The sequence below is a fragment of the Sus scrofa genome, chromosome 18 (genome assembly GCF_054392235.1).
Source record: "Sus scrofa isolate SSC_HxYL_T2T_F1_AM1 chromosome 18, Sscrofa_HxYL_maternal_Yorkshire_Landrace_v2.0, whole genome shotgun sequence".
Classification (NCBI taxonomy): Eukaryota; Metazoa; Chordata; class Mammalia; order Artiodactyla; family Suidae; genus Sus; species Sus scrofa.
In genome coordinates, this window is record NC_139400.1 from 26,696,343 (window position 1) to 26,713,010 (window position 16,668).

General features: G+C 38.3%; 1 protein-coding gene and 1 long non-coding RNA gene across 8 annotated transcripts in view; one reads left to right on the forward strand and one right to left on the reverse strand.

Annotated features, from left to right (window-relative positions):
* The window catches only part of MKLN1 (muskelin 1), a 335,895-nt gene that overhangs the window by 304,919 nt on the left and 14,308 nt on the right, over window positions 1-16,668 (reverse strand). For 6 of the 7 annotated variants that reach the window (XM_021078931.2, XM_021078930.2, XM_021078932.2 and 3 more), the window contains one exon: window positions 11,326-11,449. In XM_021078931.2, coding sequence (XP_020934590.1) covers window positions 11,326-11,342 — 17 coding nt within the window. In that variant the 5' untranslated portion in view covers window positions 11,343-11,449. Of the gene's footprint in view, window positions 1-11,325; window positions 11,450-13,163; window positions 13,282-16,668 lie in introns of those variants that run through there. The other variant, XM_085005435.1, reaches the window with a different exon arrangement.
* LOC106506781 (testis-specific gene 13 protein) overlaps window positions 1-16,668 on the forward strand; it is a 539,004-nt gene that overhangs the window by 131,444 nt on the left and 390,892 nt on the right. The gene's annotated exons all lie outside the window — the stretch shown is intronic.

The following is a 16,668-nucleotide window of genomic DNA, read 5'->3' on the forward strand; positions in this document are numbered from 1 at the left end:
CAAATCCTGACTCTGACCCCCATGAGAATACCCGGGGCAAGTCACATAATCTCTGAGCTTGAGATAATTATTAGAATTCAGTGAGATAATGCCAATGAAGTGCTTGCAGTAATAGGTGTGTGTATATATATATACATGCATATATATAGCATTCGGATGCTGTGTATTTTGATTACTATAAATCCCTACTATTAAAATAATTTGTTTCTAGCTTCCAAATAACAGAGTGCTCTTTTAGCTGATTTTATAATGTAGCTGTTAGTCTATTTTTTATATGTTTTTCTATTGAAGAGGTAGCATAACTGTAGAATTTCAAAGGAAGACACCTCAAATCCCTACTACAACAATTATTTTTATTTCGCATATTGCCTTCAAGTTTTGCTAATTCTGAGAAGCTACAGGGAGAGGGCATTGTATTGAATCAGAATTGGATTTTTAACTTATTCTGTCACAAATTAGCTATATGACCTCAGGATAGTCATATGACTGCCCTTTGCCTTTAGTTTCCCAAAAAGTACAGTGGGTATGCCAGATGATCTTTAAGATCCTTCCAGCTCTACCAGTTGGTTTTTAAAATCTGTAATCTACTTTTTTTTGTTTTCATGATTCATATGCAATTGTATATAAAAGGTGCATGTAAGTAATATTTGCAAAGTTGCTTAACTTTCTAAACTATATTAGTGAAAGAAAGCTTTACAGATAATGAGTTCTGCAAAGGTAAGGTTATAACGAAAAACCCAGGAATTTCAGAAGTAGCTGCCAAGTTACCTAAAAGCAATAACAATTAATATCTTAATACATTCCTTATATATCTGTTTGCAACTAAAGTATTGGCAATTCCACACATTAATTTCTAAGTAATACTTTCAGTTTGATAAGGCCATTCTAATCTTTGTTGATATATGGTTATTAATTTATAATATAAATATAAAAGTTACATCAGTGTAGTTTTTCATGTGGTATTCTTAATTTTTAAAGTTTCTCTACAAGAAAAGCAAAGAGGGAAAAACAAAGAAAAAACAAGCATGACTCTATCTGTCTTAGATCATATTGGCAGAAACACATCAATGTAAATGTCTGTAACTATTCATAAGACGAAGCAGTCACTCTCCTGCACTGCTGCTTGGTGTGTACCCTGGTATAACCTTTCTAGAGGGAATCTGACAAAATTAATCAAGAGCTTAAACATGTTCCTACCTTCTGGCTAGGTAATTCCACTCATAGGAATTTGTACTAAAGAAACAATAAGACACGCACAAATGCTTTGTTGCAGTATTGCATGTATCTATAAAGCATTGGAACCAATCTAATTGTCCAGAAATAGAAGAATAGCTAAATAACTGATGTTACACATATATGAATATATATGTATATATGAGTATATATGTATACATATATATATATAGAATATAAGGGTGCATATGTGAAGACATTTTCCTGCCTCTGCCAGACCAAAGGTGCTCACTGCTACTGGTTTAATCACTGTTTCCAGGTCTTTTTAATGAACAGAAGAGCAGGGAAATATATCTATACATACACATATGCATCGTAAGTGTGTATCACTAACTTCGAACTCAAATTCAGAACTACATGGTTTTTACCTAATCTCTTTTACATCTACATCTCCTTCTTTCCATACTGAGAATCCTGATTCTCAAGGACACCGAGGGCAGTAGAATTAGAATATCCCCAAATTAATTTGCTTATTCCATATTACTCAGAATAGCAATAGTGACACTATTCCCAAAAACTGTTAAAAAATGTTTTTGGGAGTTCCTGTCCTGGCGCAGTGGTTAACGAATCCGACTAGGAACCATGAGGTTGCAGGTTCGATCCCTGCCCTTGCTCAGTGGGTTAACGATCCAGCATTGCCGTGAGCTGTGGTGTAGGTTACAGACGCGGCTCGGATCCTGCGTTGCTGTGGCTCTGGCGTAGGCCGGTGGCTATGGCTCCGATTAGACCCCTAGCCTGGGAACCTTCATATGCCGCAGGAGCGACCCAAGAAATGGCAAAAAGACAAAAAAAAAAAAAAAAAAGTTTTTGCAGTTTATTTTGCCCTTAGGTTATATCTCATTAGGGGTACGCAGTCACATTACTGTGTTTTAAAGTTATTTGAAATAGTTCTCTGTATGCCACCAACTGGATACATGGTTAAGTTATCAAAAATTAAGAATTTCATTTAAAAAAATAATATTTTTGTAATTATGTAAAATATTTACATGATTCCAAAGTCAAATCTACAAAATGAGGTAAATTCAACTAATTCTAGTTTCTATACCCATCCCTTCCACTTTATTCCTTTCACCCTCTTAGAGGTAACTATTATTTTGTTTTGTGATGTTTATTCTTCCATTGTTTTTAAAATATAAACAAATATATGTGTGTATGTTTGTATGCATATAAATATGTATGTACATACATTTATATCCATTCTTACTTACGTTAGCATCCTAGACTCACTTTTTTCCTCTGTTGCTTTACTTAAGATATATCCTTGAGATCAACCCATATAAGTATATTTAAAGATCTGAAGATTTCTAATACCGTTTTATAACTGCAAAGAACTCCATTGTGTGATTGTACCATACTTGTTCAGCCAGTCCTCTATTTATAAATGCTTGGGTTGTTCCTAGTCTTTTGCTATTATAGTTCCTATCCTATGGTTTTGTATTATATTTATATATACTCAAGTCTTAAATATAAATAGATTTGTACTATGTGGAATTATGCATGAACCTAGACCATCTTCTAGTACTAATTAGCAGAGGCACTATCAAAGACTACTAGGGTCATGTCAAAAGAAGTCAGGAGCTAATTTGAAGCTGCCTCCATAGGCCAAATAAAGGATAATTTCAGCATTAATAAGAATAATGAATAAAATGTATTGAAACAAATTTAATTATTGCATTTGAATGATAATTGAAAAACAAACAAATCTAAATAGCAAAATCACAAAACATTTATTTGGCCTCCACTGGCATATGCCAGAAAATCAACTTGAGGAATAATAGAATTAAAATTAAAATATCACAATTTTGCAGTTCTTAATAAATTAATGACTCTAAGTAGCATCATAAAAGAAGAGATTATTACACATTATGTACCTCTTAATGGCAAAACACATTACTACCTGTGAAGCAGTATTGCAAAAAAATAATAATAATCTGAATCTGTTAAAACTTGTACATGGTTGCAGGAAATATAGAGGACAGAGGAACATGTTAAGCTACACCAGGGGGATGCAATGAGAAAATTTAGTCTGTGGAAAGTTCTTCAGGACAACTTGGTTTTTTCAACAAATAAATTGGAAGGAAAAGAAATATTTGAGTATAAATACATTTATATTTAAAGAGACTTAATGGTGATATCAACCAATCTCTTCATGTGAACCTTATTTAGATCCTGCTTCAAACAACCTATAAAAAAATTATGACATCTGTGAGACAATTAAAATTCTGAACAATGACTGAATTATTTCACATTAGTAAGACATCATTCTTAGTTATAGTTTAGATGTGAAAATGGTTATGCTTTAAAAAGCCTTACCATTTAAAAATCCATATTGAAATAATTGTGGATGAGATGATACAATTCTGAAATTTGCTTTAAAATAAAATAAAATGAGTAGGGAAGAAGAAGGAATTGATGGGATGGTTGGACATCATGTGTTGATGGGTACATAGGGTTCATTATACTCTGTGTCTACCTTTGTTCATGCTTTAAAGTTTCTATAATAACACATTAATATATATCTACACATAATTGATGTGTGTATGTGTGTTTGTGAACACCCATTAAAAAGAATACAGCAAAATATTAAAGGTGATTATCTCTGGATGATAGAATTATGGGTGATTTGGTGATTTTTATTTTCTTGTTTTTACTCTGCTGTATATTCTGTATTTTTACATTGCACATATGTTCTATGTAATCAGGAAATATTATTTTATTTTATTTTATTTTATTATTTGTCTTTTTAGGGCCACAGCCATGGCATATGGAGGTTCCCAGGCTAGGGGTCAAATTGGAGCCGCACCCCCTGGCCTACACCACAGCCATGGCAACGCCAGATCCAAACTCCATCTTCGACCTACACCACAGCAAATGGCAGTGCCAGGTCCTTAACCCACAGAGCAAGGCCAGGGATCGAACTTGAGTCCCCACAAATACTAGTCAGATTCATTTCCGCTGAGCTATGACAGGAAATCCAGGAAAAATTATTTTACAAGAAAATGTTTTAAACTGTGTAACAATACCATCTTTACGATTCAATTAGAATTCACCTCTGATGTAATGAATAAAGTAACTTTGTACTTTAAAAACATAATTGGGCATGGCAAATTACTTAATATTTAATTATATTTAGTTTTGAGTGGGTGCAGATAATAGTTCATGAAAATATAAAGCTAAGGTAAAATTTGAGGTTTGGAAATTCTCTCATTTGGTGTAATAGGGTAATCTTGAATTTATAGCTTAAGAGTGAATAGTTTATTTTCTTTTTTCTCCTTCTTACATAACACAAAAACAACTGATCCAATTTGGCATAAACTTTCTCCTCCAAAGTCACCTTTGTGCAGAAATTTTGTACCTCAGGTTTTGGTCAAATAACTTGCAGATGAGAAAAGATTTCATAACAAAATTTTCTTGTAATTTTACAACCGTGTTAGTTCCTGGCAACTTGGGAGAGTCCTTTTTTCATATTAAGTGGGTGGGGGGAATGGTTCTTTCTCCTACTTTCTAATATGCAGAGAGAGCAAGCAGTTTAAATCACTCCTTTTGTACTGCTGAAATAAATGAAAGGCCATGACAGTAGATGCAATTAAGAAAAAGATAGTTCATGGGTAATTTTAGCATATTAATAGTTAATATGAAGTACTGCAGAGTTTGTTTTTCAGTTAGGAGAAAATTAGTCCTTTAAGATAAGAAAAAATTTTAAAAACTAACTTATAAATATAATTATGTTTTGTAACTACATAGAGATATATAATAATCATAAATGATTGGTCTATAATCAGATAACTGTCCCTTCATTTATTTTGAAATAAAACTTTTCATTTATCTAATTTTCCTTCTTTTGTTCATATGTAATTTTCTTCTAAAGAAATCATAGTCAGCTCCTGTTATGAAATACATTAACAGATTATCACCTAAGTAATATTTTGTTATGAATGTAGACTTTAAAGCAAAGTCATTGGTAGATGTAGTTATTCATTTAGAAGTGAAATTATCTGATTTAAAACTGGCTAGAGGCAGATTGTATCATTTGTCCATTTGAGAGTCCATGGATAGGTTAATTACATACTTCACACAAACTCAGCCTTCACTTGCAACTCTGTGCCAGGCTTTGTGCTAAGTATCTTCATATATAACCTCAATTATTTACCATAATAACCCCGTGAAATAGTTATTTTGGAGAGAGGTTAAGTTGCTTTCTCAAGGTCACACAGTAATCTAATTGATTGCAGATCTTATGTTACCACTTTTAAGTTACAAACATGGCTGACTGAAAGCATTTGTAGCAGTCCTTTGTGCCTGGTATGGAGCATTGGGCTAGAAAGTATGTCAAGTCAGTTTTTGGTTTTTTTGTTTTGTTTTTGTCTTTTTGCCTTTCCTAGGGCCGCTCCTGTGGCATATGGAGGTTCCCAGGCTAGGTGTCTAATCGGAGCGGTAGCCACCGGCCTACACCAGAGCCACAGCAATGCGGGATCCAAGCTGCGTCTGCGACCTACACCACAGCTCACAGCAATGCCAGATCCTTAACCCACTGAGCAAGGCCAGGGATCGAACCTGCAACCTCATGGTTCCTAGTTGGATTCGTTAACCAATGAGCCCCAACAGGAACTCCTCGAGTCAGTTTAAGGGCTGATATTCATCTGTCTCATGGTGAAAATAGAGTTCTCTATTCTGCTCTTTCCCCGCCTCCTACCCCCCCACCCCGGCCCCGGCCAACTAGAAGATGTGCAGGAAGGGCAGTGTTTCCTTTAGCTTCATTCACTGGAGCCAACTAAGATGAACCATCCCTCGCAAAGAAACTTGCTAAGAGGCATCAAGAAGATAGAGGGCAACATGTTCAAAGCAGCAAAGCAGTGCTAGCTTTCTGCCTTGATTTTATAACAAATTTAAGAAGATTCAGACATCTTTAAGCCTGGGAATAAACAGTGTTTTGATTGGGTGACCAACAAACTGAAGGTCAATCTGAGAAAGCTGATTCTTGACATATTTCCAACAAGGGTCACTTGTTTCTTCCCAATGGACTCAAAGCTAAGAATGAAAAACCTCAGTGTTAGTAAATTATATGTTTGGAATACTGAGAGTTCTAATTAGACATACATCCCAAGTGCCAGTGGAGTCCACTCTATTCATTTACTCAAAACTTCATGTAAAACTGTTTGTTTGGGATGTGGTTTTTTAAAAGCCATTTGCCTTCAGGCTTAAAGAATGAAATATGTGAGAAAGAAATTTTCCAACTTTTGTTGACTCAGCGATGAAAAGGAAAAATAGGTTTATTGCTAATTCAAAAATAATTGATCTAAGAAACTTGAAATTTCATGTTAAATCCAATTATAAATTTCAAACACAATTTTCCAAAGTATATCCTTGTTCTAGCTTACTAATATTACAGAATCATTCTGATGGGCATCAAGTTATTAGCTGACTTTATGAGTATACTAGAAATTACAACTAGGAATGTTTTATTTGTGGAAATATAAATACAGGTTATATAACACCTTGTAAGTGGACTTGAACTAAAGGATCTTAAAAATAAATAGGAACAACAAAAATAAAACATGACTAACTCTCCTGCCACCATCAAAACAAATGTTTCCAAGGAACTGAAGCCCAGAAAACAGAAATCTATAAACACAAAGACCAAGATAAATCAGTTGCATCTACTAGGTCTCCATACATGACAAAACAAAACATTGAAAACCAATCGAAACCAAAAAAACCCCCACTTGCTTTGAAGCAAAGAATATCGAAGAACATTGACCTCTGCTGCTCCTCCACCTACCACAGAAATCTCCACCTGTCGCTGATTTTTAAATCACCGAATCTCCAAAAATTATGGGAGGCAGTTGACTTAAAAATACAGTCGATTCAATTGCTTAGGTCATATCCACATTAACTGAAGTTATAATTACTGAGGTAAGGGTAATCTACTTCATTCATTTTAATAACCAATTCTTTCTCAGATTTGCCATGGAGCCAACTCAACCTAATTATTAAGGTACAATAACATTAGATAGAACTATTTTTCAATTCAAGAATTGTTATTATGGAGAGAAAGCTTGGACAGTTTAAGCAATTATGTGCTTCATTTATCCTTTTCTGTATCTCCATTCTTGCTGATATATTAGGTATTGAATTTAACTTGTTTCATCCTTGATGTTTCACATCTTGTCATCTTAAAAGATTTAAACTAAACTTTAAAAGGCTGCAGGGTGGCGTTCCCTTGGGGCTCAATGTGTTAAGGCTCCAGTGTTGTCACCTCTGTAGCTCTGGTTACAGCTGTGGTATGTGTTCGATTCCTGGTCTGGGAACTTTACCATGCCATGGAAGAAAAAAAAAAAAAGGCTGCAGGGTAAGCGTTGGTAGCTAGTTCCTATGTATAACAAATGATAGACACTAGAGCTCAGACTGCTGACTTGAAAAACAAGAGGCCAAATTCTGGCTGCCCTGAAGAATGCTGCATACACACTAGTGCATATTTTAGATTTTACCAATCCTCTCCCAAAACCTTTCCATGGGTGCCTGACCTACACAACCTGTCCTTGTATCCAGGCACACACTATTTCTTTTATTTGGATGTAATATTGCTAAAGAGCTAGGTCACTTGAAAGAATGCTGAACTTGGAGTCAGAACCTAAATGTGACTTCCAGCTCTTCAGGGGACTGGTTAAAGGTAATTTAATGCGGTGGGTAAATGTATGCCTGCTAAAGCTGGAATGGTAGGTGCAAGTTCTTGTTTTTCCACTTGCTAGTTATGTGACTCTAGGCAAATTATTTAAATCTTGACTTCCATTTTCTCATTTGTAAAATGGTAATAATATCAATAATGACCTCATAGAGTTGTTGTGAAGATGCATCATCTTTATAGGGCTTGGAACAGAGCCTCAGGTAACCTAACCACTCAGTAAATGTCAGCAATTATTATTACTAGCTGCATAACATTGGGGAACTCACCTAACGTCTATGATGCTCTACTTCAACTTATGTTCAAAAGGGATCACAACTTCATACGGTCTTTATGAAGATCATATAAACTCATGCAACATGTGACAGTCATTTTGAAAACATAAAGTATTGGACAACTCCTTCAGTCAAGGAGAATTAGTTCCTTTCTGCACTGTATCCCTGTGATACTTAAAACACACACACACACCCACACATGCTAAGTACTTGTCACATTGTATCATAAGAATTTGCTTACCTGTCCATCTCCCCCACTAACAGTGCATCCTCTGATTCACCTCTGCACCTCAGCACATTGGACATACCTGGCACAGGACAGGTACTCAATAAATATTTGTTTAAATGAATATTGTCCAAAGAACTGAGAAGGAATTCTCAAGGCCTTTGCCAGGAATGATGGATTATCACTTTTTGCCAGTGTTCTCAGTAAATCACCCAGAAATGTGCTTGTTTTAACTCAGGCACAATATATTGAGATTCTATCATTTCAAATGCAACATGTGTGGTTGCATTCACTCATTATTTTCCCTTAGTAAATAATTATTGAGCACCTATTGTGTGTCAGGCCCTATGCTGGGCTCCATATAGCATACCTCAAGTGGTAAATGCTCAGGCTAATTTAGTGCCTGCTTACTGCACTGAAAGAATCTATTTACTATAGGATCATTTACAACTGGTGATAATAGCTCCTTGGTCTGATTACTTCATTACAGTGGTAGAATCTCAGGGTGGGATAGGATGGTTTTCTAGAAGCAGGAGTCCTTATAGAATAATAAGTTGAAGCTGAGGATCGCCTACGTTAAAACTCTTTATTCTACTTTGAACAAGGTGTAAGACCTTGAGCAAGTTACTTAACCCCTCAGAGCCTCACTTTTCTCACCTCTAAGATGGAGCTAGTAGATTTGATGTGAGTATTAAAAATAATAACCCATATTAATCACTTATTATGGTCCCTGCCATATAGGAAACACTCAATATGTGTTTGCTATTGTGATTAACCCATTCCCTCACCCCTGTGTTTGAACTTCCATTGCAAATGTATTCAGCACATGAGGCATGAATGCCCAACTTCTGTTCGAATCTGACCAGGGTCAGGGAACTTACAACCTCTTCCTGTTATCCACTTGATGGATGGGCAAACATAACTGTTAATAAATTCTAACAGGTTGTAATATACATGCTTACTTCTTCCACTCCCAAGTCTTCCATTTGTCATTTGGGGTTGCCCAGAAGAAATCTAATCTCTCCTTGCAGGATAGCCCCCACTAACTTTAGGAGTTTATATGCTACATATCACCTTTCTTCTTAAACACCCACATAAAATCTTAGATCTTTTAATCATATCTGACATGATACTGATCACAAGATTGCATATTACCCCTTCTACTCTTCTTGAATAAACTTTTGCTTATCAATGTACTTTTCTTTTTTTTGTTTTTTAGGGCCACAGGTGCGGCATATGGAGGTTCCCAGGCTAGGGGTTAAATCGGAGCTATAGTTGCCAGCCTACACCACAGCCGCAGCAACGCGAGATCTGAGCTGTGTCTATAAACTACACCACAGCTCACTGCAATGCTGGATTCTAAACCCAGAGAGCGGGGCCAAGAATCGAACCCACATCCTCATGGATACTAGTCAGGTTCATTTCCGCTGAGCCATGGCAGGAGCTCCAGTCAATGTCTTTCTTAAAGGCTGAAGATCAGGATTCATAAAATAGAACAGAAGTGGCCTGATCACCTGTAAGTACTAGAGAACTACTTCCTGACTTGAACACTACATTTCTATTAATATAACAAAAGATTGATTTTTTTGGAAGTTACATCACACTGTGTTGACTCATCATCTACTCACAATCAACTGGAGACTCTAAATCTTCCTACGTGAACAATTGTAAGTCATCTCGCCCCCAACCTGTACTTGTATAATTGAATCTGGGGATCTTTGAGTACTTTAGATTTGTCCCTGTTAAACCTTATATTGTTATATATGATGCATTATTACATTTTGTCAGGATTTGGTGGGGGGAGGGGAATCCTCTTATATTATCCAACTTGTTTATTATCCTTTCTAGTTGTACGTCATCTATAAATTCTTTCAGTATGTCGTCAATGTTATCATCTTAGCCATTAATCAAAATATGAAGGGGAAAAAAAAAAAAAAAAAAAAGGGAGTTCCCGTCGTGGCGCAGTGGTTAACGAATCCGACTAGGAACCATGAGGTTGCGGGTTCGGTCCCTGCCCTTGCTCAGTGGGTTAACGATCCGGCGTTGCCGTGAGCTGTGGTGTAGGTTGCAGACGCGGCTCGGATCCTGCGTTGCTGTGGCTCTGGCGTAGGCTGGTGGCTGCAGCTCCGATTCAGCCCCTAGCCTGGGAACCTCCATATGCCGCAGGAGCGGCCCAAGAAATAGCAAAAAAAAAAAAAAAAAAAAAAAAATATGAAGGGGGACAGGACTACAAACCAGATTTACATTAGATCCCTACAGCCCTGGGTATGTATCAGCCTCTTAAAAATTTTTAAAAGATATCATTCATTCAATCAACAAATATTGACTATCTACCATGTACCAGTTATTGTTCCAAATGCTGAGAATATAATGGTGAACAAAACAAAATCCTTGCCCTCATAAAGCTTACATTCTAATTAGGAGATAAACAATAAACAAATAAGAAGGTTGACAGGGGGTAAAGTGAGGAGTTGCCCATAAGCAATGTGGCTAAAGTAGAGTTGTTTTCGAAGTCGGATTGCACTGCTCAGGCCCTACATTCTTAGTGTGCATCTGGCCCAAAAGGTGGACCAGAGTGGGCAACAAGTCTTTCTGATTTCTCAAAGCTCACTTTTCTCTATGTGAAGCTGCGTTACGAAAAATCAATAGAACAATGATGAAGAATAGTCATGAAACAAAAAAGAAAACTTGAAAGGACCCAATACCTCAATACCTCAAGCGACTTCACAACATTTCTGCACATGCACTGAATAGTCAAACGTTGTAAAACCAGCCAGACTAGCAGGGAAGCCGTTCATACCTCCTGATTATGACTTCAGGGAGAGAATTTTGAAAGTATTTGCTCTACAAGAATAGTATATGATTGAAAACGAAATAACAAAGGAAAAAATGGAAAAGCTAACACTTACCTTATGCCGATCCCCATGTTCTCAAGTATGGTGTGGATTACGAATCCAGTAGATTATGGAAAGTCAGGAAGGTGGACTGCTTGAGTGACCCATAACACAGCTCAGAAAGTCTGGATACTGAGCTCTGGAAAAGAAGCCCAGAAGGGACAGATTGGAACTCTATCTCTATGACCTACTCTCTGCTCATAACTCTGATGTTGATACATTCTTCTAAATAGTTTTAGACAATCTTTAGCTCCCTTTTGATGTTAGAGGGACTTGATAAATCTCAGTTTGGTAAAATTCTAATTGCATTCTCTGGCTGGAAATTTATTTTATATTCTCACTGTGATATTTTTAACATTTATTTTCACTCCCTGAGCACCTGTTTTGTACCAAATACTTTGTTGGTGCTAGGAATACAAAGGTGAACAGGATAAATACGGCTCTGCTTACAGAAACCTTCCGCCTGGGCTTGCTATGGAGGGCAAGACAGAAACAGGAAAGGCAGCACTGATAAAGTGGCGTGTTATGAGGAGAAAAGTACCAAGAGCTCTAGGAGAGATACCTCACCCAGACTTTGGGAGAATTGGAAGTTAGAGCCTTCATTATGGAGATGCCCATGGTGTGAAGGAGTTAGTCCAGTAAAGAGGTGGGACACGTCTATTTCAGTGGAGGGTACAGTGGATGCCCATATTGGAGGTGACAGAAATTACTGGGTATCTGAGTGTCGAAAATAGTTCAGGATAGCTGAGACAGAGTGGTCAGAGATGAGACCGGAAAGCGAAGCAGAACCAGTTTATACAGAACCTTACAAGACATACTGTAGAGGAGTTACAATCTACTGAAATGTGTGGTTGCTTGAATGCTGGAGTTTTGAAGGTGGAGAAGTCACAACTGGGTAGACAGTGATCTCACTACGACAGCAAAAATGTAAAATTTTCCATTTGGAGGAGGGGCAGGGGAATGACTGCAGCCTTGGTTGTGTTTGGTTTGGGATGCCTGGGGAACACTCACAGGGTACAAGTAGGCAGTTTGATCTTGAAGTCTGAGAATACAGGTTTAGGAAACATCACTACACGACGGGCAACAACAGAATCCACAGGGATGAGAGATACACTGGGAAAATGTCCTGAGAGAGAAAAGGGCCCAGGAGAGAACTCCAGAGGAACGCTCAAGCTTAAAAGATAGGCAGAGAAAGGATCCCCCCCCCCAAAAAAAAGAAAATTCAGCCCAGAAGGACAGGAGGGAAACAGGGAGAGTGAGGTATCACGGATGACAAGGGAAAAGCACATTTCAACAAGCAGGTGATGGTCAGCAAAGGTAAATGTTGTCAAGAGATCAAGTAAGGAAAGACTGAGAAGCACCCATGAAGGGGGCACCAAAGAGACATGTGATCAGCTATGTGAGAGTAGGGTCCGTGGAGGCAGAAGGCAGGTCTTAGCAAGTTGAGGAATAAATGGAACCAGTGAATGTAGACAACTGTTTCAAACAATTTCCCTTAAAAGTGGAAGATATAACCCCTAGATTTTCTTCCCAAAGGTAGGGAAATGGGGCCACCAAGAAGGCACCCCCACCACCTTTACATTAGTTCAGTTGACCACATAGCAACGCTCTCGTTAAGGCATGGCCTGCTGTGGTCTCACAACTGGGGATGGATGTGGCCAAAACTGTCCAGTAAATCCAGTCTGCTTTTCATGCTTTCCTCCTACCTCTTCTTCTGCACCGGCTCCTTCTCTAAAGTCCACACAGGTTTCCTGGCCCCAAGGCGTGAATGGACACCTGACCTCTCTGAGCAGCTCACCAATGAAATAACCTTCATAGGTAAAAGCCTACTCAGATGCAAGTGTCACACTCACCTTTGCCATAGCTCATGTGTCTGGACCAGTCAGAGGGAGGGGGGAGGAGTTTGGTCACCTTGGAACATGCAGCAGGCCCCACAGCTGGCCAGGCAGCTACCCATGCAGGGGTCATTTCTGAGAGCAAAATCCAGAGACCAAAATCAGTGGGTCTGGGAGAAAACAGAAGACCATGACTGCAAGCAGTGCTGAAGGTTGGTCCTGAGGAGTGAAGGCGAGCCAAGATACAATGGATGAACACTGTAAGAGGATAGGGTGACAGGGGAGGAGAGGGGAGCAGGAAGTAGAAGTGGCTAAAGCTGTTATGCACACAGAGCCAGGCGCAATTGTGTTGGACAGGTGTGCCTCCCACTACCAGCTCTGTTCTCCTGAATCCTCCCACTGCGCTGTTTCAGTTTTCATGCCGTCATGACATGAAGTGAAGTGTCTGACTCTCACAACAATTCCCCAACTCTTATTTCCCCAAGCCCTCTTACAGTAACCTGTATTCCAAGAAGAAGGCAGGAAAGCTCTGGTCTGGATGGTGCCAACAGGAAGCACAGAGGCAATGGTGGTAACTCACCCGAAAAGCGTGCAGTAACAGCTACCCTGAGCCTAAAAACCAGGAGTTGAATTAGGTCTTAAATCAATAACAAAACTGGCTGCATGGCCTGATTAAATGAAACATTATTTCTCAATTGTAATCATTCCAGGATATCTACAGTTCTCTAAAATGCACACTAGGACAGAACTGAAAGGTTTAGCTGTCTTCAGTTTGTGATTACAGCCCAGAGAGGAGATAAAGAACAGCGGTAAACATCATAGAGAAAGACAATATTTTTGTCTTGTGCACACACTAGCTAAGCTGCACAAAACTGAGTTTTCAGCTGAAGATTTTTTTTTTCTTTTGCTTGACCCGATAATCATTTACTCACTGGATATTGCTTAAGGGGGGCAGAGTTTTCATCTAATTCTCATTTAAAGAGATTGAATAGGAAAAGCTAAATAATAACACCTCATTTGTGCATAGTGCTTGTCTTTCAAAGAAGACATAACCCATTTTATACTATCTATAGTAACAACCCTTTTATACTGTAAATACCAGTAAGGGCTATTATCATTTTACAAATTATGCATGCAAGAAACCGAGGCATGCATGAATGAAATGACTAATTCAATGTGACTTCCATTTTAGAGGTGTAATAGCTAGTCTGATTTTCCCTTCCTTCCTTCTTCCCTCTCTTTCTTTCGTTATTGTTTTACAAGGAAACCATGCTTTAGATCAACATGTTTATTAATGTGTACTTTGCCCTTAAATTTTAAGATGAAAAATACCTTGCTTAAAAGAAATCACAAAGACAAAAATGTTCACTCTGATCCACAGATCAAATTTCTCTCTCCCAAATGTAGATGAAAACCAATCAATTCCTACCACCCAACTCTGATTTAATCAGCACAGTTCTCACTGCCTTGTGCCACACATATTATGAGTGGTTTGTGGGTCTCACTGTCTTCTTCATATGCATTATATGTGCTGCAGTAATCTTGTCATCTCATTTGGATTTGGAAAGTACCATCACATGCACGAATTCTGGGATATGTAAAGTCATTGACATTTTTATATTCATATAAGCTTCCATTTTGGGGGTAACATTTTTCTGATCTTTTCATGTATTCATTCGCTCACTCATTCATTTATTGACACTCTGAAGCATTCATGCATCCATTCAAAAACACCGATTGTGTGCCCTAAATGTGCAAACACTAGTCTAGCTGTAAAATACAGAAACGGGAGAAAGACAAAATCACTGACTTAGATCTGGGCATGCCAGAAAGCAGGGGCTCGGGTATTCTAGGGAGAGGGCTCAGCACAAGCAAAGGCACCTATAAGAGCATTTGGGGGAACTACAGGGAACATGGTGTAACAAGAGGGTCTTGAATATTCTGTGATTGGCTCTATTTCATATATCACTATAGATAACCTTATAAAGGGAAGTATATGACACCAGGGTTGTCTTCAGCTATGTAAGTAAAAACACATTCCACATGGGATCTATACCAAAGCACTTTTTGAAACTCTATTTGAGGAATGTCACATAGGTAACAGCACAAAGCCAAAGCTTGGGTCTTGTGTACCCAAAGTTTGTATTCTCATACTGCATCTCAGTGTGTGTGTGTGTGTGTGTGTGTGTTGGGGGGCAGGTAAGAACAGCCTACCTATTCTTCAAATATAGGTAGGTGATTTCTTAGTCCACCCCCTCTATGATTTCAGTATCAAATTTTTATATAGAAATACTTCCAAATACAGCGTTTTCAAGTATCCTACATTGGATGGGTCAGGTTTTTCCTGCTTACCTCTTCCCAGCCATTCAGATTTGGTGCTGCCCAGACTCCAAAAGTCTGAAAGCCAGCCTTATAGGCTTCTTCTCAGCACCCCTACACACCAGCAAGAGGTGTTTGGAAATATTGTCTCTGAAAATCCTACACTCAAGTCCCTACAGGGACAGTTCTTCCCTGAGGCCTCTAAGAAGTCCTGCATGAAGGCCTTTATGAACCAGGTCAGCAGTAGATAAAATGCAACCACCACTGAGAACTCACATAGAATCTTCCCTAGACTAACCCTACTGCCTTGGTAATCCTACTGTGATTCCCTTGTCACTTAATAAAAACTTTTCACCACCAAATCACATCCTTGTTTCTATTTAGAAACGTTACAGAGACTCTAAGAGTTCAAAATAACTAATCTATTTTGATTCCTAAGTGATTATAGAATCCTGAGACATCATTTCTTCATTCGTCTGCTACTTCACCCATTCCATGAACATCACCGTCCTCATTTCTGACTGTGTCTTGAAGCCAACCCACTCAGCTTTTTGTCCTCTGTTCCTCCACTGAAAACATACCCATGAAGGTTGCAGTGATCCCTATGTTGTCAAATCGAAGTCAGTTGTCCATCCTCATCTTACTGCTCTCTTAGCAGCTTCTTGACACTGATGATCAGTCTGTTTTTGTTGAAATTTTTTTTCCCACTTTGCTTCATCACATCACACTGGTTTTCCATCTACCTCATTGTTACTCCTTCTCAGTCTGTTTTGCTGGGTCCTTTCTGATATCTAAATGCTGGGAGCCCCTGTGGGCTTGGTCTTCTATGACTGCCCACCCAGTCCATTACTTTAAATATCACATCTGTTGTCCTAATGTTTGACTTGGAGCTGAAGACGGTGTCTTTTTCTAGAGGCATTGAGGTTTGGGTTGGGCACTGAAGGAGGAAATGAGATGGCTGAGGAGAGAAGATCACTAGGAGTTCAAGATGGAGAAAGGCACAACAGTGTGAAAAGGCAAACTATGTTCAGAGAAAGAGTGAAATCTGGTGAGGCTGAAAATAACTGGTAAGGGAGGTTATAACCACATTGAGAAGAACCTTGATTTATAGCTAAGGAACTTGGACTTTACATGAAAGACAGTAAGTAACTACGAGAGGTATCAGAGGTTCTTAAATAGGGAAGAGATATGATCATTTTTATGA